At 37.2% G+C, this 24,123-nt stretch overlaps 2 protein-coding genes across 7 annotated transcripts; one reads left to right on the forward strand and one right to left on the reverse strand.

The window, feature by feature from the left end:
* The first annotated feature begins 1,508 nt into the window (after positions 1–1,508).
* Positions 1,509–7,363, forward strand: cyp24a1 (cytochrome P450, family 24, subfamily A, polypeptide 1). Of its 2 annotated transcripts, XM_027000731.3 has the most exons (12): positions 1,509–1,829; positions 1,979–2,169; positions 2,257–2,350; positions 2,438–2,531; positions 2,675–2,766; positions 3,123–3,234; positions 3,987–4,132; positions 4,444–4,610; positions 5,934–6,012; positions 6,251–6,448; positions 6,582–6,693; positions 6,821–7,363. In XM_027000731.3, the coding sequence occupies exons 1-11, from the start codon at positions 1,590–1,592 to the stop codon at positions 6,690–6,692; spliced, it is 1,524 nt and encodes a 507-aa protein (XP_026856532.2). In that variant the 5' UTR covers positions 1,509–1,589; the 3' UTR covers position 6,693; positions 6,821–7,363. The 2 variants fall into 2 exon arrangements, with proteins under 2 accessions (XP_026856532.2, XP_081574582.1); XM_081718456.1 differs by lacking the exon at positions 1,509–1,829 and having other exon boundaries at positions 2,048–2,169; positions 2,262–2,350.
* An 8,844-nt stretch (positions 7,364–16,207) lies between these two features.
* nat8l2 (N-acetyltransferase 8-like 2) lies at positions 16,208–19,241 on the reverse strand. Of its 5 annotated transcripts, none has more exons than XM_081718539.1 (4): positions 18,955–19,241; positions 18,605–18,692; positions 18,389–18,457; positions 16,211–17,982 (listed from the first exon to the last, which is right to left on the reverse strand). In XM_081718539.1, coding segments are annotated over exons 3-4 (687 nt in total). In that variant the 5' UTR covers positions 18,390–18,457; positions 18,605–18,692; positions 18,955–19,241; the 3' UTR covers positions 16,211–17,296. The 5 variants fall into 5 exon arrangements, with proteins under 5 accessions (XP_026856493.2, XP_081574665.1, XP_081574666.1 ...); XM_081718540.1 differs by having other exon boundaries at positions 18,598–18,692; XM_027000689.3 differs by lacking the exon at positions 18,605–18,692.
* Between the last annotated feature and the right edge of the window lie 4,882 nt (positions 19,242–24,123).

Below are 24,123 nucleotides of genomic sequence, written 5' to 3' on the forward strand. Positions count from 1 at the left end.
AGAAGTAGCATGAGCCTACAGAGAGGCATAACTGGGGCAATCTACCTAGAGGGCTCCCTCACACAGCTAACTGCTGTTATCTAAACACTTGACAGAAAGTCATTTTAATAAATTCCATGGATATGGATGTTCTCTCTTGTTTCCCTGTAAATTTCTGATTTCCTCTTAAAATAGTAAGGAATTTTTATTTATAGAGCATATGTATAACAACAGTTGTTGACCAAAGTGCTCTACAAACAGTTCAGATATCTTCTGAAATTACAAAAATCTGATGAAATACTGTATACAGACCCAATGAAAATAGATATACTGGCCACCCCAGACACACTGACCACCCACTCTACAGAGCATTGTAATGTGCTTATTTTCACTAATTATCATTCTTCTAAAAATCTATCTCTTCACAGATTCAAACTAACATTGTCCTCTATGCTGATGTTTAGTGAAACATGATTTGTACACTGACAAATCATCTGTGTATAAGGTGCTCCATTGACTTAGAGTTGTTGACAACTTCATATAATTTCTATCCCAGCTATGGTAATTTGATTAACAACAATCTGAATTTTTAGAATAACTCCCCAAAGCTACCATATGGACAAAACATTGTGTGAAGTGAATTAAAAAACTAATGTCACTAATTATATGGAGATGATAGGAATGCATACATGAATAATAGGATTTAATTTAAATAATAGGGTTTAGTTGAAATTATAGGTTTTAATTTAAATAATTGAGTTCATCTTTTTGCACGCCCTCTGTCTGTGTGCACGTTTTGCACACCCTGTATATGTAATGGATGGATGTGAGAGAGTAAAAGAATGCTTGTGCATGTGTGTGTTGAATAGGATCCAAGCATTTAAATGTCCAGTCCACTTGCAAAATTGCTGGAAGTTCAAGGATTTTACAAGTATTTTTTTTTACAGTAAAACCTTAAACATGTCAAATATGTTACATATCAGATTTGATTAGTTACGCATGTGCTTATATATGTAGTGACTATAGATTATATTCAGGTTTAGGGAACTAGTCAGCTAGTTTTAAACACAACATTAGACTATGCGTCAACATACATAAGAAGTAAACTCTCTCGGTATAATAATGTCTGATGTAAGATGCAATCTGCGAAACTCTATATTTAAATATATTTACGTATAGACACATGCATAGGCGTGTGATTGCCGGGTGCCATGTGCACACTGAGTATTCGGCAAATATTTACCTAACAGGCGAAGCGTGGTCGTAGTATTTACACAGCGAGGAGTTAAGGTTGAACTAATCGCGGGAGCCAGAACTCTTCAAGCGAACCGCGTCACCTTCAGTATGTGTATTTATAAAACGGGGGGCAAGGTCACTTCCTGAGTCTATGTGGGGTCATGCGATACTTACAACATTGATCCATAAATGAATAGTGGGCTCGACCTCCACATCTTGAAATCCTGATTTCTGATTGGCCCCGTGTCCAACTGTGATAAACACTACCACGGGTATATATATTGTAACCCATGTAACCCATTTAAGGGAAAAGAGCAACTCTATAATAATCTAAGGCAGACAGTAACTGCAAGATATAATCGACGACGATAACCATGAGAGCACAAATTCAAAAAGCTCCTCAGATTTTTGAGCTGCTAAAAAAGAAGTCGGTCGGGTTGCAGCACTGCAAACCGACATCCTCAGTGTGCGTGCTGGACTCGAAGGATGCTGCGGAGGTCGCGCCTAGCAGACCGAGTCTTGAGTCCATCCCAGGACCGACTAACTGGCCAATTTTTGGTAGCCTCATTGATCTCTTGCGCAGAGGAGGACTGAATAGGCAACATGAGGCACTGGTACATCATCATCAACATCATAATAATAATAATAATAATAATAATAATAATAATAATAATAATAATAATAATAATAAAGTTTACAATTTGTTGTTAATAATTAGGTGAAGATAACTGTTCTCTGTGCCTGTTTTTCCCCAATGTTACAGATTGATTACCATAAGAAATTCGGAAAAATCTTCCGGATGAAACTTGGCTCGTTTGAATCAGTCCACATTGGCGCTCCTTGCTTGCTGGAAGCGCTTTATAGGAAGGAGGGCAAATATCCTCAGAGATTAGAAATTAAGCCCTGGAAAGCATACAGGGATCTGAGGAACGAGGCTTACGGACTCCTTATCTTGTAAATATACCTAAACCCTGAATGACTTTTATGATTACGAGTCATGCTTGATTTGGTGTTTTACAATAACAGTTAATTATTCGGCAGAGAAGGAAAGGACTGGCAGAGAGTGAGAAGCGCATTTCAGCAGAAATTGATGAAACCAACTGAAGTTGTGAAGATGGATGCTAAAATTAACGAGGTAGGTATATTATTCGAAAACAAAATTTTCTCAAATGTAAATGTCTCAAAAATGACATGATATTAGGCTCCTTTTTTTTCTTTGAAGGTTTTAGCCGATTTCACTGATAGGATTGGCTCGGTTAATGACAAAGGAAAGATCAATGACTTGTATTTTGAACTGAATAAGTGGTCCTTTGAAAGTAAGTTTTGTTGTTGTTGCTGTCTTGTTTTTATGAATATTTGATGTTTGGTTTTACTATAACATTCTAAGATTAAATTGACATTTAAATGTGTGTAATATATTCGAACTACTTTCCTTTAACTGTTTTTTTCTCCCCTACAGCCATTTGTTATGTGCTCTATGACAAACGATTTGGGCTTTTGCAAGAAAACGTCAATAAGGAGGCGATGGAGTTTATCACAGCGATAAAAACGGTATGCTGGTTATCTTATACGCACAATGAAGTTTACATTTTAATGATTCGGATACTCACGTTAACGATAATGTGCAAAATTTTTAATAAAATGTCTTTATAAAATGTGTTTATACATATCTGGCATAGTTTGTGGATTTGATTGCCAATCTTCAAATTTTACAAAACATAGTTCATTGAGTTCATAGAAGCGTACGTTACGTCACGTTTTCTTCTTGAAACCAGTGATATAACGAGGGTTTGTTATAGATATCTTTGATACACGATGTAGTCCTGTTCCTGGTGCGGGACACTTGATTAGATAGTAAACCCTCAGGAGTGTACAGCTTTAATAATGTCACGTTTACTGTCCGACAGATGATGAGCACGTTTGGCACGATGATGGTAACGCCAGTTGAACTACACAGGAGCTTGAATACGAAGACATGGCAAGACCACACTGCTGCTTGGGATCGTATTTTTAGTACAGGTAGTCCTTAATCCTTAATCTGACGACGAATAACCCATAAAGCGCATTTCCAGTCAAGTGATCATATCTCATTTTACTGCTTTCCCCCTTGAGCGGCCTCCCCCCCTTAGCGAGCCCTCTGTCCCACACTGTCCATACGCTCAGCGTGGGCTTGCTCCTTTCAGAATGAGAGGGGAAAGGGTGAGGTGTAGTAAACTGGATGACCTAAGTGCAGAGAGAATGCAACCAAATATTTGTAGTAGCGGGAACATGAGAGAAGGGGAGGGAGGGGGCTGAGGAATGTCGATGCGAGGCCATGTACCCGTAGTTGTTCTCCTGCTGTTCCTGGTTCCATTAGTGGCGGTTGGCTAGAGAGTACCTGTCACGGATTCAGTAACACTTCGCTTTCCACAAATAAACAACTGCAGCACGTGCTGTTCAAACATCAGGCGTTAACTTGAGCCTCACAGCGAAAGGGTGTGTTCAGACTTGTAGTTCGGTTGCCTTGTTCCGGACCGAACAAGAAAATGATACATTGTTACATTTTATCACTGGTTTTCTTAGCGTTCACACTCATAAATTTACAATAGAACCAAAATAAGTTTTGTTTTGTTTTTTGGGTTTTTTTTTGGGGGGGGGGGGGGGTAAATGACGTATTACGGACGTATGATGCAGTCTATGGGCAATTAACACATAGGCTACAGTCTTTCTTCTGAGCTACACACTTTTATGCTGAATAACAAAATATCATTATTATTATTTTTTTTAATCAGCCAAACTCTATATTGACAAGAAACTGAAGAAGCACTCTAGTGGACAAACTGAAGACTTCCTCTTGGATATCTACAATAACAGTCAACTCACCAAGAAGGAGCTTTATGCAGCAACAACTGAGCTTCAGATAGGAGGTGTGGAGACAGTGAGTATGAAAATCCGTTGAAAAACAGGGACACCAGTCATGAGTGCCCATCCTTAACTTGTTTTGCAGCTCTGTAACAATTAACTTAAGACTACTTCTTTAACCCAACTCTGGTCTGCTACTTTAAGGATTAGCTCATGCAAGCATTTAAGCAGTCAGTATTGTAGAGCAGGCCTATATCAAAGAGTACACAATAACCCAACAACAATTCCACCTGACTAGTTGGCTATTTGGACAGAAATTGAGTCAAGTGGCTTTGGGTACTACTGTTCCAGAATGATAAAGCAAACCCTGTTCCTTTCTTTATTCAGACTGCCAACAGTATGCTCTGGGCTATTTTCAACCTCTCACGGCACCCCCATGTGCAGGAAAACTTGCTGAAAGAGATCAGGGTAGCAGTACCCACTGGACACACACCATGTGCTGAACATATCAAGAACATGCCCTATCTCAAGGCATGTCTGAGAGAGTCCATGAGGTAGGATATTGTCATCCTTAACATTTCATCTTCATCACATCATCATCATATTATCATCGTCATTGTAGTAACTATCATCATCATGAGGAGAGGGATCATTATGATTTAGTTAGTCTCCTTCAGTCACAGAATAATCAGCAGTGAGGAATTAAAGCTGACAGAGTTCATTTGAGGCCAGATCCATTCTGTAATATGCACTCAGTGACCACTGTAGGAGTTATTTCAACATTGTCAAACTTCATATTTGCGACAAAGACACAGGTCCAAAAGATTTAAATTCATTTCATCCACCAATGAGATAATGACAGTATTATACTGCTACAGAAACATATATGTAAAATAATTTAAGAAGTAAATAAACAATAAACTTCTAGTCTGCAGAAGATAAAAAAATTAAAACCCACTACTCAGTATCAAAAGCAATTTGTAAAAAAAAAAAAAAAAAAAAAGCTTTTAAAAAAATAATAAATAAATAATAAAAGCACCATTTTTTAAATTGATGATGATCTTATATAGAAAGAAATTAGCATCAGTAACATCAATGATAGTAGTAATAAAAAACGACATTTTTTAAACTAGGTACAATTTAACAAGTAATATTTTATTAAGTTCTTTGACATATAGTAATAACAAAGACCAATGTGAATTTGTAAACTACCAGAAACTGGGTAATGTAACTAAATTAGAAGCTTGTCTCATCCAACAGAGCCAGCACCCATATTTGAAATTTCCAGGATTATTCGTTTATCCCAGATTTAACTGACCTGAAGCTTTTTGCCTTTCTGTTTTATTCTCATCCATAGTCTAAAATAAATCTGTAATTCAGGTCAATATACTTTCTGAACGTTTGAACAAAAATGAAATAGTAAGGTTGCTGTTAACATCCTACTATACAGACATTTCTTAGCCTGACGCTGAGCTACTATAAATTTTGTCAATCAGTAAATTATGTTAGTTTGGAGAGTCTGGACCCAAAGCCAAATCCTGTGAGAAAACATATTTATGATTGAAGGCTAGAGCCTGAGAATCATGCTACTAGTATAAATTCGCTGTTATATATTGCTTCATCAGACATGTCATGAGACAGAAAAAAAGGGTCCTGGACATTCATACTATATACTATATTCATACTGTATCTTAGCATGGAAATGGGTATAATGTTTGTGGGATAATCATGCTTTGATTTATACACATTAATGCATGGTTTTGTATAATGGGGCGAATACATCTCCTCTTATGCACACACACTTACTTGAAAGAAGTCATTCTCAACATGGCTGCAATGGGCTTAATGTTTTTTGTCCGATTTTCTCATGTACACAGACTCTCACCCTCTGTGCCCTTCACAAGTCGGACTCTGGACAAAGACACAGTGCTGGGAGATTACACTTTGCCTAAAGGAGTGAGTTCCTTACTGTTAATGTTCTCTCTACACTGACCTCTATAGTTGCATTTTCATCATTACAAGTTCTGACTTAGATTAGAAAACATAAGTATTATAGTTTTCTAACAAAACCCCTAGACAATTTCAGTTTGGTTTAGCTTTGGATGACTTTAGAGCTATGCCACTGTAAATATCATTTGGGGAGCTTGTCATTATTTGTATATCATCATATTCTACCCTTTGTTTTATTTTGCAGACAGTGTTGATGATTAACAGCCAGGCACTGGGTTCTAATGAGGAGTACTTTGACAATTGCAAACAGTTCAGACCAGAACGCTGGCTGGAGAACAAAGCAGCCATCAGTCCCTTTGCTCATGTGCCTTTTGGCATCGGCAAGAGGATGTGCATTGGCCGGCGCCTGGCCGAGCTGCAGATACAGTTGGCCCTGTGCTGGGTAGGACCATAATCTTCACCTTCAACATCCTTAAGGAAATCTTGATTTGAAGATATTTCAAACACAGCTTTGTTGGCCATTGTATTCACAAATGCTCACGTTCACCTTTTGGTGTTTCCGTGTTTTGTTGCAGTTAATTCGTGACTATGAGATTGTGGCTACAGATTATGAGGCAGTGGAAGCAGTGCACTCAGGAACACTGGTGCCTACTCGAGAGCTCCCTGTGGCATTCGTTCGCAGATAAGGTAAGGACAGTACTGTATCGCTACAAAATTTCAAATGTACAGAAACATCTACAAATTGTTGTGAATATGTAAAGTCAGAGATAAGATTTTACAGTTTCATCAAGCTTTTTTGTGTTTTACTTCGCAGATTTTTGGGCACCAGTCTTACATGGAAAAAGATAACTCCATAGTGTTGTATCAAGAAGGCTCCATTTTGCTGCTGCAATGCTGCTAATGTTTCACCATGATTTCTCTGGATATACCTCAGATATTTAAGATTTAGTTTACACTGTAACTGATGAAGATATAGACATACAGATATTTAGTATTTAGTTTACAGTGTAAGTGATGAATGGATTTAGATATACATGTAAATAGGTATACATATTTTATATGTTATATTCAAACAGTTAAATTGCTATCTATTTATTAGTTTAGCTGAACCAATCACAGTCATAAGGGAATCATTTTGTTTTATCACGTTTGATACATATTACCTATTTTATTAAAATTATTATTTTTTTAGTGTGAAATATAAAACACCTTACTATCTGAACCCTAATATTTTCAGTGTATTATATTCTTAGTGTATATGTAAAAATAATAATAATTATTATTATATATATATATATATATATATATATATATATATATATATATATATATATATATATATATATATATATAAAATTTATATAAAACCAGGACAGTTCCATAAAAAGGATGGGACAGAAATTTGTACATATATGTAATATACTAAAAAATAAATATTTTTACGAATAATAACAAATATTTTTGTTTTCCATTTGTAATGTATCTGTACTGTTGAATAACTAAATAAAAATTTTAATTTTATCTCATTATTGATAGCTAATTCAAAGCATGCAATACTGTGTTCACATATTTACCCTGTTCTCTCATGTTAAACTCATATGCAAAAGGCCATTAAGACTGTATTAAAATATAAAATATTTTACATATAAAATGCTTAAAATTATATTAGCTCCTTAACATTCATGTTACTTAAAATTAAAAGCATTTACATACTATATGATAGAGCTGTATGTGAAATACAAATTCAAAAGTGTGTAACAAGGGACATACATGAAACACGTTATTCTAAATAAAAGGGGTCATAATCAGTTAAAACGTAATATATGTTTTACAATAAACAGCATATACCCATGATGAAACATCTTTAAAAACCTTTTGCATATGGGAAGCTATCTGTGCTTTGGGCTTTTGTAAGAAAGTGTCAAGGAAGCGATAGAGTTCATGACAGCGATTAAATCAAACAGGAAATACGACATGTTGGATATCTTAAAAGCATGATACCATTTATCTGTACATTTCAATTACATAAATAGTGAAGTTAAAGCGTTAATGAATAAACTGAATGTGCATTTTCACAGTTGTTGTCTGACAGCTACTTTGTGGATTCGTTTGCTTATACTAGTTCGCTAAGTTTAACGGACATCATGTCGAATTATTAAACAAATTATTCAATCTCAGGTAGTCCGACTTCATTAGAGATAATATGCCGTGTTTGACACAGTTTTGATTGTATGCGTGATCCAATGAAAAACACTCAGGCAATGAGGAAAGTATGTGTACCCCAGTTATTTGGCTACACAACTGCTGAAAATGGTTTAATATGCGATTCGTGTCTAAAACCTCTGTCCTTATACACCTTAATGTCCAAACAATGTCAAGTAAAAAAAAAAAAAAGGTATCGTTGAATCTTAAAATCAATGTGGTTTAAAATTCAAGCAAGTAATAAGATGGAATATTAGAATGAAACGACAGAATTCCCGGAAACTGATCAAATACATTCGCACATAATGAACAGTTTTCACATTATAAGGCACGGTTTGCCGCGAAGACGGTGAAGGTGGCGGAGCTCCATAAAAGCGCGACCCCAAAAACATGGCAAGACTACTCTGCTGACTGTGACTGTTTTTAGTACAGGTAGTCCAGTTTCCTTAATCTAATGACGTTTAAATTGCTTCCAGTTAGGAGAGGAGATATGAACTTAACGTTTTGATTTTGAGCGCTTGCCTCCCCCTGCTAGCGCCCACTGATTGCCACTATCCGTTCGGAGAGCACTATGATCCTTTCAAAGTCCGCGAGTGGGAGGAGAAATGAGTTGTAGTAAACTGGATGACCTACGCACTGAGAGAATGCAGTTAAATATTTGTAGGCTACAAGAGAGGAGGGCGGCGGTGGATCGGGGAGAGGAGTATTGACAGAAGACTGTTTTGTTCCCGCAGTTGTTCCACTGCTGCCTGACACGCTTTCACTCACACTTCACACCAGAAACAGTACGTGCTGTGCTGCTCAGCTAGCTTGGTTTGCAGCTTCACAACCATGAGCTAAAGACTAAATTTGACCAAACTCGTTCACTGCTATAAGCTCATTCGAGCCTTTAAGTCAATATCATGAGGTAGGCCTAAATCTGGCTGGCTTTATAGACGGTCATGGAATTAAGAAGCTACTAGTCCAGAATGATAAAGCAAACCATCTTCCTCTCTCTGTTCAAACTGCCAGCAGTATGGAGGGGGCCCATTTTCAACCTCTCATGGCATAACTGCAGAGGAAAACATGCTGTAGGAGGTCAGGGTAGCAGCACCCACTGGACACATGCCATGTGCTGAATGTATCAAGAAACTGTCCCTGTTTCTACCTTTGGTTCATGTATTTAAACCCTGTTGTGTGCCTTGGTCATGGTTGTGTATGTTTATTCTAATGGTTGTTTCTTTTTACTCCGTGCCTTTGCGTTATTCTAGCCTTCGTGTTTCTTAGTCTCTGTTATAGCCTGCTTAACCTGTGTGCTTCCGTACGGTTAGTTCTTGTGCTGTTTGTGTTTAGTTACTCGTGTATGCAAGCCCTTGTCTCGTTTGTCATGTATTCCCGTGCTCTCCGTTTGACAATGTACTGTAATAACAACTCTGATTCTGCATTTACCCCTATTAAATCTCGCTTATCTCCGCACACGCGTCCGCTCACCGTTACAGAATGAACAGCCACGAACAAGGCCCACAGCAGGGTTTAAATACATGAACCAAAGGTAGAAACGAGGGACAGGTGCAAGCAATCAAACGAGGGGTGGAGAAAACGAAACTAAGGCATGGAACCAAAACACAAGACAGGGAAACCACGGAAGCTGGAACATGATGGGACTAATCATGACACATGTTAGCAATGTAAACTCATCAACCCTATAATAATGCTTTAATGCTCATGTCAGCCAGAAGAAATGTTTTGAACATTACATGAAAATAATACTGTAGCATGGGCTGAGAATGTTTATGGGGTTTGTGTGGGATAATTATACATAAAGGTATCCATGCCATTCTATAATATGACTCACACCTCATCTTGGTCATGCTTCCTTCAAAGAAGAACTTCTCAATCCACCATTTGTTCTCCCTTTTTTCCTCATATATCCACACCAAGGCTTTGGCTAAGTGTTCTATGCTGGAAGATGTGATAGTGGGCCATCAGATAGTGGGCTACTCTGTTGCTCATCCACACTGTTGCCCCTGTGCCTTCCACCTTTCAGGACCTCGGAGAGCAGCCACCCCAGCTGCAGCACCACCATGCTGGACAGCCCTGTCATAAACAAACAGATGGCAGTTCGAAGAACTCAGCCAACTTGTGGGCTAGTAGGTAATGTATAAGGCACTAAACTGTGACTGTTCCATCTGAAGAGAGTCAGCTATGGTGCACCTCCTCCTCCTCCAATTCTGGCTGCGTTCAAAATAGCCTACTACATACTACCCACTAATGATTGGTCCCCAATCGGCAAACCATCCCATCATGCAACGGTGGCAGAAAATCTTCATGTAACTTCACAGAATGGTTTATGTTTGTCACATACTTGATACTATACTGCATATTACTATTGGGACCAGTATGCAGTATACAGAATATACTGAGTGCAGCATTTAGTATACAGTATGTAGTAGGTTATTTCGAACATAGTGCCAGTCTCGCTGATATATTTTCACAGACTCACCAGATGATGGCTGGTCCTGCTCTTTTATATATAATATTAACCAAACACTTTGTTTATAATATTAACCAAACATTAAACAGGTAGGATTTCAGCCTAAAATTTAGGGTTGAGACTGTGTCCAAGTCCTGAATAGCTGTGGTGTACTCTTGGTCTAAGCTGGGGAGATAGAATGCAGGAGGCAGGGGTTTAACATGGAAGGATTTAAACGAAAACAGGAAATATAATTATGCCAGTTCAACTAAAATGAAGAACCAGAAAGTAGCATAGGCAAGTGTACACCCCGAGGCATGAGAAACATTAGTGACAATGTAAGAGTGACTATGTGAAAGAGGCAGGCTGACAGCATGATCATCTTAATTTATTAAAATGTTCTATTAAACGTTTTGCACCTTTAACCAATGAGAAAAAATATTAATCAAACACTTGGATAAACAGGTAGGTTTTTAATCTAGAATGGAGGGTTGAGACTGTGCCCAAGTCCTGAACAGTGACCGAGGCAGCTTTAGAAGAAAATCCTTTGACCCCTGCTGTGGTTTTCATAGGTCATATTAAAAACTCTGTACCTTGCATTGAAAGAGTCATGGTGGATCATGAGAGGAAGGCAAAAAAGCTCAGATACAAGATCATTTATAGCTTTATAGATCACTGGTGGTATTTTGGAATCAGAGTGGAATTTACCAGCCAATTTAGTGTCAATAAAATTGGGCTAAAATAGACAACTTTTTGGGTTGGGACTCTGTAAGCACTAAGCATTCTGAACCTCCTGGAACTTGTTTAGGTACCTACTGGACTGGCCCCCTAGCAAGGTATTAAAGAAATACAATCCAGAGGTCATAACGCTTAGTGGTGGACTAGTAGGTGTCTAAATAATTTAGACTGTTCACCCTTTAATGTTATTTTATTTCTCAATCATTGTTGAATACAGATAATAGATTAATGATTGTGCTATTGTTTACTAAAAACATTTTTATAAATGTTACATTTATATTATACAAGTTTAAGCATATTTATTCCTTTGACAAAATCTATTTTCTAGGTGACCCTATTTAAAGGGGGGAAGGAATAAAGAAATTAACTCCAAAGATGGGGGAAAAACTGATTAGCTGTTTACCTGCAAACTCAAGGCAGAGTTCAGGGCCTGTTTGTATGTGTGTATCTGTGTGTGTGTGTGTGTGTGTGTGTGTGTGTGTGTGTGTGTGTGTGTGTGTGTGTGTGTGTGTGTGTGTGTGTGTTTTTGTTCAAATATGTGCCTGGTGGCCACGGGATATCTGGCAGCCGACACTAGCCTGACACTAGTGTCAGCTGAATTCAATGTCATCATGTACCGGAATTTCACAATTCATGAACCTGATGCATTGAAAGCAAAATACATAAAACACTGCCAAGTGATATAACATCAGCTACTGTAACTTTGACCCTAGTTTCTCAACATCCCTTTGCTTTGGACTCCAGCCAGTGTCATTCACCTTAGAAACAGGTGTGTACTCTAAGTCAAAACAGTCTGCAATGAGTCAGCAGTGGAGTTCAACAGAGTGAAACTATAGTTACTACTACTATTCCTACTACTCATTGAAATCAGTTAGCATTTCCTGCCTGTCAGATTGGCTTGATTCATATTAAATCTTGACATAACCTCTAAAAGTGCAGGCTTATTATTCAGTTATTATTTTGACAGCATATTATACAAGAAGCAGTGTGAATAATTCAGTAACTAGACTGAAAATAATGTAAAAGGTATGTAGTTACAAGAGTGAAAAATGAGAGTCTGGTTCCACCTGTGGGACCTTGAAGTTTAGACTTGTTAGTTTAGTACTGATAATGAACTCTTTTAAAAGGCTAATTTGTTTTACATGACATTTATTTCTGCCTCACACAAATTGCTAGTCCTCCATGGGGGAAAACCTTTAAAAACATTTTCTTTTATGCATTGTATTATATTATATTATATTAGTTGTTGTTGCTGCTATTGCTGTTATTGTTATTGTTGTGATGGGAGGCGAGGCAGGGCACCGAGACAAGTTGCGACATAAACGTTTAACACACAAGAGAAACCAAAACATGAGAAGAAAAACAATGAACATGAGCAACATGAAACAACTCAGGCAAACAACAGGCTCAATCAACAACTATGGTTAGCTGCAGCACAGCACACATGGGTCAATCACTGACAAAGACTATTGACAACACAGACCCTTAAATGCATATGTTAACAATGGAAAACCCAGAACAGGTGTGATGCAAGAGAGGGGTGCGGCCATGAACACACACAGACACACACACACACAAACACACACACACACACACACATCACATGAGCATAGGGAGGAGTCTTGGAAGAGGCAGCCGTGCCATGACAGCAACAGGTTTTCAATAATTCAATTGACATACCACTGGTATGCAGGTGTTGTAGTGGTTGTTATCCAGCAGATGGAGGCATTATTTTAAAAAACATATGACCTTGTATGATCAAGTGAAAGTGAACATTCTTGCATATCTTGTATAGAAAATTCAGAAATGACACTTTTTATTTTTAAAACATTCAGAAGGACACTCATTTTAAATCAATTTGGGGTAAAATCTGATTTAACAGTAGACTGTCAATGAATGTGACAATCCACTGTTAAATAACAATCATGGTTTGTTCATATTTCATGTTTTAATATTCTGTTTTTTCACCACCTTCTATGTGGAAAAGGGCAAACTCAAGAAGCTTGCATGGGCATTGATAAAAAGTAGGGGACAGGTGTACAGTGTGATGCCAATGGTATTACTATAGGTGTGCAGTAGTTGTGTGTCATTGGCACCACCTATTGCCACATGTGGTATTGGCATGTCTGAAAAATGTGTGTAAAAATATGTGTAAAAGACCAGACTGCTACACACCTGTCATAACTAGGACTCACAGGGATCCAGCTTATGTCAGAAACTTGATTCGCTCATGCAGGTTTCTCCACTTAAGCATTCAGAAGCCCCCCAGGTACATGTGCAGTTTCTTGTCATCTCCATGCTTGACTACTGCAAGTCTCTCCTGGTCTGTCATCCTTTGCATGCCATCAGGCCCTTGCATCTGATACAGAATGCTGCAGCATTGTTGGTCTTCATGGTTGGTTCTCAAATGTCACTTCACTGCTGCTTTCACTTCACTTGCTTCCTGTAGCTTCTGGTATCAGTTTTAAATTTCTGATGCATGCACACAAGGACAAAAATAGCCCTTCCTTGCTTAATTGATGGTGATGGTGAAAATCTATGGTGAAAATCCAATCTATACCTTTCAAAGAGCCCAACAAGCTTCAGGTATGACTCAGCTTGACCCACCATCCTTCAAGATTCATGGAAGATAAACATCAAGACTCTTCTTTGTTTTGGCACCCAAACATGGACTGAAGAATCTCTTTAAAACACACTTGAATGTAACCTAATAATCCACTTAAAAATTCTTCACTTTAATATTTATATTTTCACTTAAAATGTGTAATTATTAGTTATTAATTATTAGTATTTTTGGAGTCTATTTTATGTGTACTAGTTAAGGAGACTTTTCTAATAGGACAACTAAGTGTCATCCAGAGCACCTGCTAAATGCAATACATGTAAGTGTACACATAAAATATATACTGAATATTTAATGAAGCATCTACAAATTTATGTTGACGTGGATAAAGATGTAAATTGGAAATGCCGCATGATGAGACAACAAAATTGATCATAAATGACTTCATCGTGGTTTCCTCCTGTTTGGTTTGAGCTATAAAAAAAATCAGCAAGTTGACACTCCTTAAGAAAGCTTCTACAGTATTTATCATACCCAAATAGCTGGGCTCAGTCTTAAAAAAGTTGTACAATGTCCTTTACATACACTTTATTGAAGGTGAAATGAAGATTTGTTTATGGAAAACAAAAGTTGATGTCTGCTACCTTAAAGACGGAAGAGTGTGTGCCATTATTCAGGCATTAATATTTCATGTAAGATGCATTATAATTTGATTATAAGCATATTTCATCCATAATCATTTTTGCTTAGGGCCACCGAGCAGGGATCCATGTCTACTCATTGCAATGAGACAGACTGATAAAGCATTCCAGAAGACACAATGAATATTGCTACCTTAGTATGTAAGGTGACAGGATATGATATATGCACACTGTTTCTTATGCCAGGGTATTACAATATATTCCTTCTAACATTTCATAACTATGGAAACCATAGTTAAGAGTGGTGAGTGGTATCCTCCATACAGCGTATGCAACTATTCACTTATAATACTCTCAGTCGCATATGGAGAACCGCATCATGAGCCCAGAAGCAGCACCATGATGGTAAAAGACAAGATCACACCTGCTTCACATTTAAATCTGAACGGTAAATGTCAGGAAAATCAAATAATGTTATGTTATAGTGAAACCAAGTACTAACCAAAATTGTGACGCGAGGAGGTAAAGCAGGATGCGACGACGAGTCGTGTTACACACAGCCAACGTTTATTGTGACACAAAAGACAACATGCTAACCGGGTTTAAACATCGCCAACACCGCTACTCAGACACAAGACTTCTTTACATGCATACTAACGACACACAATAAGGATCAGGCGTGAAACAGGTAGGGCGTGGCCATACGGATGGACACACACTGAGACGTTTGGGGGGAGGGGCCGTAACGTGACAAAAATCCATGAAAGAAAGTCCCTATAGAATCCTCCCAAGAAAAACACTGCTAAGTGGTTTTTTTTAGTTTTTTTGTTCTTTAGTTTTTTATTAATATACTAGAACAAGGTTGGGCTAAATTATATCTCCCCCTAGTGCTTGCCTAAAATTGTGTAGCATTAAAGATTTGTATTTTTGTAAAGTATTGTATATTGCACGTCATTTATTTTGTGGTAAAAAATAATGACAAACATATACATACACTTACTGGTCCCTTTATTAGGATCACCTTATTAATATGAGGTAGGACCCGCTTTTGCTCTCAGATGAGGTCTAGTTCTTTGTAGCATGGTTTCCACAAGGTGTGAAAAACATTTTTGAGATTTTGGACCATACACATTATAGTTGCTACATATTTGTCTCTGCAGTGACTCTCCTTTTCTGTATCCTCACAATGACCACACAATGACCACTTGCTGGATTCCGTTAGTGAACAATTACAGAATATAACCTATTTGTTCTCACCTCATCTTATTCTTCTCTGCTTAATCCATTTCATGGATGTGGTGGCAAGAGGGCAAGCAGAAGTGTCCGTCCTCAGTCACTTCCTTCAGCTCTTCCTGGGGGAACCCCAGACGTTCGGGAGATGTAATCCCTCCACAGTGCAGTAGGTGAGTAATCCCTCAGGAGATCCCTCTATTGGTTCCTAGGTCTAACTTGAGGCCTTCTACCAGTTGGAGTAGATCCTCACTCCAAACCTGGAGATAGCATGGTATCTTTTCCAGGTGATAACCAATTGTCATCATCCACAATGTGTCAGCCATCTGAGTCGACCCTGTTCTTCACTGGTCATTGTCTGACCAAAGAACTACTGCTGACTGGTGGAGAAAATCACTGACATGGGCATGGCCATGACTGACAGCAAGGTGGAGTTTTTTTTTAGATGTGTCAGCAGAACTGCTAAGTTGAGAATGACCTACCATACACAAAATCTACAAGTGTTTTTTATTTTTTCCACATGGCAATAAATGGGGAATGACTAATGAAGAGGCTGGTGAGTGTATACATGCAATACATGTAATTGCTCCATAAGGAGAATTTTTTTACATTACATTTTTACAACCAAATAACATTTCTTGCTCTGTTCTGTTATATTCTATAACAGAACAAAACTTTATTGTCCTATCATGTCTGGTAATATTTCCCTAGTTTTACCTCCTATAAAAGTTAATATAAAACAAGCAAAAAACATCTAGACTTTGTACCCAGTCACTTATACCAAGTGAACACAAATTCAGACAGTTATATGAAAACATATCATTGTGATTTAAAATTATTTCACCAAAATGGTTAACAATTAACTTCCATGTGAATAAATTTAAAATAATAATGGTAGAAATATCCTAATAAAACCCTATAAACTTTGCTTGGCCCTTAAATTTTCAAAAACAGAGAAACAATTATACTCTAGGGTGCAAGACATCATAGTTTGCTTTGTTTGAGCTCTTTGGACTAGCAAAAGGAGAAGAAACAGACACATGGTGCAGAAATGACCAATCATGTTTGTGTACTTACAGTGAATTAATTTGTATGTAGATTGCCATTGGTAAAGAAATTTTAAAAACATGTACAGATTGCTTGGTTTTCCTGTATGTAAGCATATTTTTTCACAACTATCCATCTATCCGCACTATACATTTCTACTCAGAGTGTTCTAAGCTTAGCATACTGGTTAAGGGAATTAAAATATGTTCTACCACGACAATATTTGTACAAAATATACTTTTAAAAATATTAAGGATAAAGTATCCTCATTTCATGTATTGTTAAAAAACTGACTTTTGAGTCCAGTTTGTTTACTGTGATAATTGCCTTGTGCATGAATACTTTATTTTTCCCAAGTATTTCCTTTGATTAAATAAAAACCAACTAAAAAAAAATCTCTAAAGAGTGTGTAAAGATTTATAGCAGTTTCTCCATCTTCAGAATTGTAATTCTGGTCATTTTGATCACCCATGAGGGAGCTTCACTGCGTGTGTGAGTCTGAACATGTATAAAACCCATTTTAATGTAAAGTGCTATAGCTGATGTCTGAATGGAGCTAGTGTTAAGTACAATCTTTGAGAACCCTCGCTCTTTACAAAAGTCCTCGGCCTTTTTATACAAACGCAAGCCGAGCCCTGTTCGACGACATGCTGATGATACGATCATTCTGAAAAGTTCCCCAGTCTTTTGCCTGTTACCATCTGGTACTTTTTTGCCCTCCACAGCCACCATACCTATGAGCTGAGGTCTTCCATTGACTTCTGCCTCAGCAACCCAGAAGCAATTGTCTGGATTATGGAGATAGTGGCCAGTGATGTCCCGCATGTCTGTGCACAGTTTTAGCCGGACAAAACCAGCATAGAGCTCATAGCTGCAGTAATAAATCAAGCTGACCCAGGAACCTCCTGCCAGCAGAGCCATGAAAACAGATTCTCCACCCAGTATATAACCCATGGTGAAAAACCACAGTGTCACAAAAATGTGGAGTGGCTGGGAAATGGCATAGATGAATGCGGGCCTGATGTGCTCCTGGATTCCATCTTGAAATATTGTGCGGACAGCTTCACAGTCTGATGGCTTGAATTTCCTAATCACTATATGCACTGGGACACAAGAAATTATAGCAGATTAGAGAACAGCACACTAAAGTTCAGATGATCTCTTTTAAATGCACAGTATTATTGTCACTACAAAACCAACCCTATAAACTATTCTGTTTGTATCTCTCTGCTAGACTGTAATTCCCTTTGAAACCTCAAAGAGCAAGGGATTAATGAATTCATATTTCAAATCATTTGATGAGGGGGAAAAAAAAGCCATATTCCATAACTTAATAAACCTGTTTGTCTCCCAGCAAATGTGAATACATTTGTGTTGTAAACATGGTTAAGGTTGTATCCAATATCAAAAGATTAACCATATTTCCCCATTTGATACAAACTACAAAAGAATTTCTTGCCCTCTGTATTCTCTCCTGACAGGAGTGTTTTAAGCATTTTAAAAGCTTACTTTTAATGTTTCTTCCTTGATATTATTGTATCGATCCTTTCTTTTGGTTCAGTCCTCTCTCAAACAGCTCTAAAGAGAACAAGTCCATAAAATCAATTTCCTAATCACTACATGCACTGGGACAAGAAATCATAGCATGTCAGTACACACATAATGATCAGATAATCTTTTTAAGTGCACAGTATTGTTGCTACAAAGCCAAAACAAACTTTATACAGCTATTTGTATCCCTCTGCTACACTGTAATGCTCTTCCGCTTCCCTTTAAGTCCTTCCACCGTCCTTTGTAATGACTTCTTGGCTTTCTTTAAATGAGAAAGTTAAACAACAATTGCTCAAATTTTCTGATTTCAATCATTTGATTATTAAAAAAAAACATGCTAATTTACATATTTCAATAAACCCATTTGTCTGTCAGCGACTGCGAATACCAGTGTGATGTAAATATGGTTAAAGTTGTATCCGATATCAACAGATTAAGCATATTTCATATTTGATACAACCTATAAAAGAAAATGCTTCGCATTCAGTAGTCTCTCTTTGTATTTTACGCATTTTAAAGCTTACTTTTAATGTTCCTTCCTTGATATTGTATCGGTCCTTGGTTTTGGTTCAGTCCTCTCTCTCACTCAAACAGCCCAAACTGTACCAAAAGAACAAGCCCTTAAAATCGAGGCCTGAATGTTAGCCATTTGAAGAGAATGTGAGAAAATGAAACGAGATATAATACACAATTTATAGCAATTCAAAGTGCAATTTCGGAAAAGCGCGAAACCGCAACTACGCCACTCATGCATATTATATAATAATAGGTCCCAGGTTAAGAAATACTGGAGCCACTCGGGTTCATTTAACTGAAGATTTTCTTCTTCTCTTCAGTTCAAGTCCTTTTACCTCTCTTTTACTGCCCCCTACCATAGATGTTGTCTTTTTGCAAAAGAGTACATTGTGACACCATGGAGTTTAAGAGCACAATATTGTTTTAGTTCGATAAGAGCGTGGAGGTTTAAGGTTTTTAAAATCTGACAATTTAGATTAATTGTAATTAAAACAGCAATTCTGGATTATTTCCATATTTAAATCGTATTTGGCCACACAGTTCTTTTTAGGCTAAATTCAAATCTGTTTTAAAGATGTTTCTCAGGCATTATTTTAAGTGAATTTTACAATACGTATATTACTTAATCGTAAACAAACCGCTTATTATAGTTAAAATATGTAGTCTTGTACAGGCGTATGAATTTCGCCAATATTTTTGCCTACAGAAATAGTATGCCAATATGTAGGGGTTCCGCTTTCCTTGGTACCGATTTTCTATAAGCCTGCCATACATATGTGAGTGTAATCGGTAGTAAACTAGTTCTCATATCCAAATAGACAGCTAAAAGAACTTTGGTAGCAAGATGTACGCCAAATGCCATACATGTAGACGTAAATACAATGTTGGGGGGGGGGGGAATCATACATTTGATAGAGAAATTTAGAAAACGTATTTGGAGTGAGCATGCAAAAACACACAAGTTATTTTTCTTTGGGTCTTTGTCCCACTTAGTTCTAGTGTTGTTTAAGATATGACGTTTTTCGGCTAAATATTGCGCATACAACATAAGTCACAAACATCATATTGGATTTGGTGACCACTTAGTTTAGTACAATTTCTGGGAATATTCCGAGCTGTTCAACAAGTTCACTTATTAGACAGCCTGCTGTTCGTTATATTGAACTTGCAATTTGTCGACCGATTAGTCAGATCGAATGTGTCGCTAGATATCCTACACTGCCTAGCTAACAGCGCTTGCATGTGATCAACAGATATAGCAACATATGTCAATAACAAACCTCAAATTGTATAACCTCAAAATCTTTGTAATCTTTATAATCTCGAAAGTATGCCTCTATGGGGCTTGCATTCCTACAGCCCATGAGTTCAGTTCAGCTTATGTATTTATTTTTCTGCTGCAGGTAGTTTATAGCAACGTAGCTAGCTAGACATCCATTTTTTCTGCATATTATTGATACCGGACCACATTTTACCTTTATGGTAATAATGCACATTAGGAAAGAGCACCGATTTCACACACAAATATGTGTGCAACGACATACCGCAAGCTACTATTCATAAATGCGATCATTTGAGTCCCACGCTGGAAAATGGGTCTGACCCCTGTTCATTATATCGGTCTGCTGTTCAGTGATCATCTTTAGGAATTTCATTAACCCTCACACACTTGACAGGTTGTGGCGAAACGTACAAGGAACGTTGACGAATATAACGGAGTAAAAGTATATTTTTGACTTTGTAAGTGTACTCGAATAAGAGTATAAATTATCCTCTTTTAAAGCAGCTCTTAAAAGTATAATAATATTTTCAAAACGTTACTTAAGTAAACGTAACAGAGTAAATGTAGCACGTCACTACCCACCTCTGGTGCTAGGTGATTGGAATATTTATATTGATGCCATATGTGTTCACTCTGCTGATTTTCTCAACCTGTTGCACTGCTTTGATCTAACCCAACATGTAGCCTCTTCCACTCAATTTAAGCAACATATCCTTGACCTTATTTGTACTACTCCTCATGCCTCACCTTCTAATGTGCATGTTGCTGATTTTCACATCTCTGGCAATGGATCATTTTTATTTGGGCTGCCTTACCACTCCACAAGCATACACACTCCTCATATATCACTTTTGGAAATATTAGCAATGTCAGTCCTTCTGCTTTTATGAACACCCTCAACCAGTTCATTTTCCCACAGTCATTAACATCACCTGTGACTCTGATCAATCATTACACTGATAATGTCTCAATTATACTTAACCAGCATGTTCCTCTTTGAACATGAGTTGTGACCTTTTGTCACCCTGCCCTATGGTTTACCTCAGAGCTCAGATTATTCAAAGCAAGTGGATGGAGCACCTTAGTAAGAAAACTAACCTGACAGTTCAAGCAATTGCTTATAAAGAACACATTCTGTTTTACAAAACTGTGCAGCAAAAGGCGAAGACAGACTTTCACTTGAACAATATTACCAACTGCTGTAGTTATCCAAGAGCCTTCTTTTCTAAATTAATAAGCTTTCCCTTTAACCCCTTCAACAGTCCTTTGTAATGATGTCTTGTCTTTTTTTAATGAGAAGGTTAGCAACATTTACTCAAATGTTCAGATTTCTTCTGGGCCCTTAGATCTCACTCTGTCTTGCCCCTCAGTTGTTAACCGCCTTTCCACTTTTCACCATGTTGATGAGAGTTTTGTAACCAAGCTTATTAATTTCTCTAAAGCAACTACTTATATTTTACTTATATTACTGAAGCTGGTCAGTGTATACATGCAATACATGTAATCCCTCCACAGTGAAGTAGTTAAGTAATCTCTCAGGAGACCCCTCCATTGATTCCTCGGTCTAACCTGAGGCCTTCTGCCCGCTGCTATCTTTTCCAGGCGATAACCATTTGTTAGCATCCACAATGTGTCAACCATCTGGTTTGAACCAGTTTTTCACTGGCCAGTATCTGACCACAGATCTACTGCTGACTGGTGGAGAAATCACTGGCACTGGCATGGCCATGACTGACAGCAAGCTGGAGTTTTAAAATCTGTCAGCGGCACTGCTAAGATGAGAATGACCTACCACGCACAAAGGCTACAGCAGGTTTTTTTTTTTTTCCACATGTCAATAATTGGGGCATGAACTGTTCACCTGCAAGGTGACTCCAATAAAGTCTGGTGAGTGTATACACATAATTGCTCCTTAAGGAGAATATTTTATATTAGCTGTGTTTATATTACATTTCTTGCAACCAAATGACATTTCTTGCTTCAGAATAGAACAGAATAGAATGTATTGTTCAATCAAGGCTGGTAATATTTCCTTGGTTTTACTTCATAGAAATTATTATAAAACAGTAAACATAAAAACATCCAAACTTTGCACCCAGTCACTCATTCCCAGTGAATGAAAAAGAAATCATTGTTCAATCAGAGAACAACACACACTACAGATCAGATAATCTCTTTTAAATGAGTATTATTGTCACTACAAAACAAACCCTATAAACTTTATGCAGCTATTTGTATCCCTCTGCTACACTGTGTAATCCTCTTTGAAACCTCAAAGAGGGAGGGATTCATGAATTAATATTTCAATCATTTGATGAGAAAAAGCCATGCAAATTTACATAATTCAAGAAATCCTTTTATCTCTCAATGACTGCGAATACATTTATGATGTAAACATAGTTAAGGTTGTATCTGATATTAACAGATTAAGCATATTTCCCATTTGATACAAACTACAAAAGAAAATTTCTCGTCCTCACTAGTCTATCCTGACAGAAGTGTATTTTAAGCATTTTAAAGCTTACTTTTAATGTTCCTTCCTTGATATTATTGTATTGGTCCTTTGTTTTGAATCAGTCCTCTCTCTCAAACAGCTCTAAATGTACCAAAGGAACAAGTCCATAAAAATGAGTCCTGAATGTTTGCTAGTTTTAAAGGAATGTGAGAAAATGAAACGGGACATAATGCACAGTTCATAGCAGTTCAAAGTGCAATTGCGGAAAACTTGAAACTGCAACTTAAGCTATGCCACTCAGGGATATTCATTCATATTATATAATAACTTACAACAGTCCCAGGTAAAGATAGATTGAACCCAGATAGTTCATAGTTCAGAAAAACATTTATCTACTTTCCAATATCATTTTTTTTGCTGTTAACCTCATGGTTTACTTTTTGGGTGTGAGAGGACTAGTAGTTGCAGGGCTTTGCTGTAGCAAACAAGTATTAACTAAGAATGCATTTATAATGGCTTTACATAAATCATTTTTTGGGTTTATCACAAAATCACCATTCACCATTATCGATAAAGCACACTGCATCATTTTTTTTTTTATCTAAGGAGGAATAATAAGACATTGGACTAGAAATGTAAACAATGATAGTAATATCCAAGTTTATTTATTTATTTGCAGAGGCTGTGACTTTTGTGAGAGATGGTACCACCATGACTGTGTCTAGAAGCCTCCAGTCAATAAAGAATACTTGTGTCCAGCTTGCAAATAAAAAAAGGATGGTGCTAGAATGCTTTAGGTTGATGCTGATTTTAATTGTTAAAATTACATGTGTTTGTATGATTACTATTGTTCCAGAATATATCATTTTTAAAATCACTTTCACAGATGGATTTCCGCTGTAGTCAGAATTAAGAGGTGACACTGTCATAAAAAGCATACCATTGTAACTTTCATTCTCTTGACCCCAGCTCAAAATTATATTAGCTATATTATCTTATTTTAGCCATATAGACACGAATAACCAGTTTATATTTCCTGTATATGTTTCATGTATGTAACTCCATAATGTGTGGATTTTTTATGTTGGTTATGAAATGCTGAAATAAAATACTCTTTGTTGACTGAAACTAATTTTTGAACAGTATAGAACTAAAATAGACAGGGATTACCTCCGCTTTTGACTGAAAGTTGTAACCTACCGCAAGATTCAGTTCTACTCTGTCAGTCAACAATTTCCATCAGTGTTGACTGAAATGTGCTATACATCATTCTTTTGATCGATATTGTCCTAATATAAAAAAGGAATGCATTTGCTTTCAAATGAAAGTCTTACTGCATGCGCTCCTGACAAGGGAATGACTCTCAGTGAGGTACTGAATTCAGCACAACACCGACAAAACGGGGCAGATTATACCACCAACAATCTTTCTGAGCAGTTT

This window comes from Electrophorus electricus, chromosome 7, assembly GCF_041902795.1.
Source record: "Electrophorus electricus isolate QZ-2024a chromosome 7, ASM4190279v1, whole genome shotgun sequence".
NCBI lineage: Eukaryota > Metazoa > Chordata > Actinopteri > Gymnotiformes > Gymnotidae > Electrophorus > Electrophorus electricus.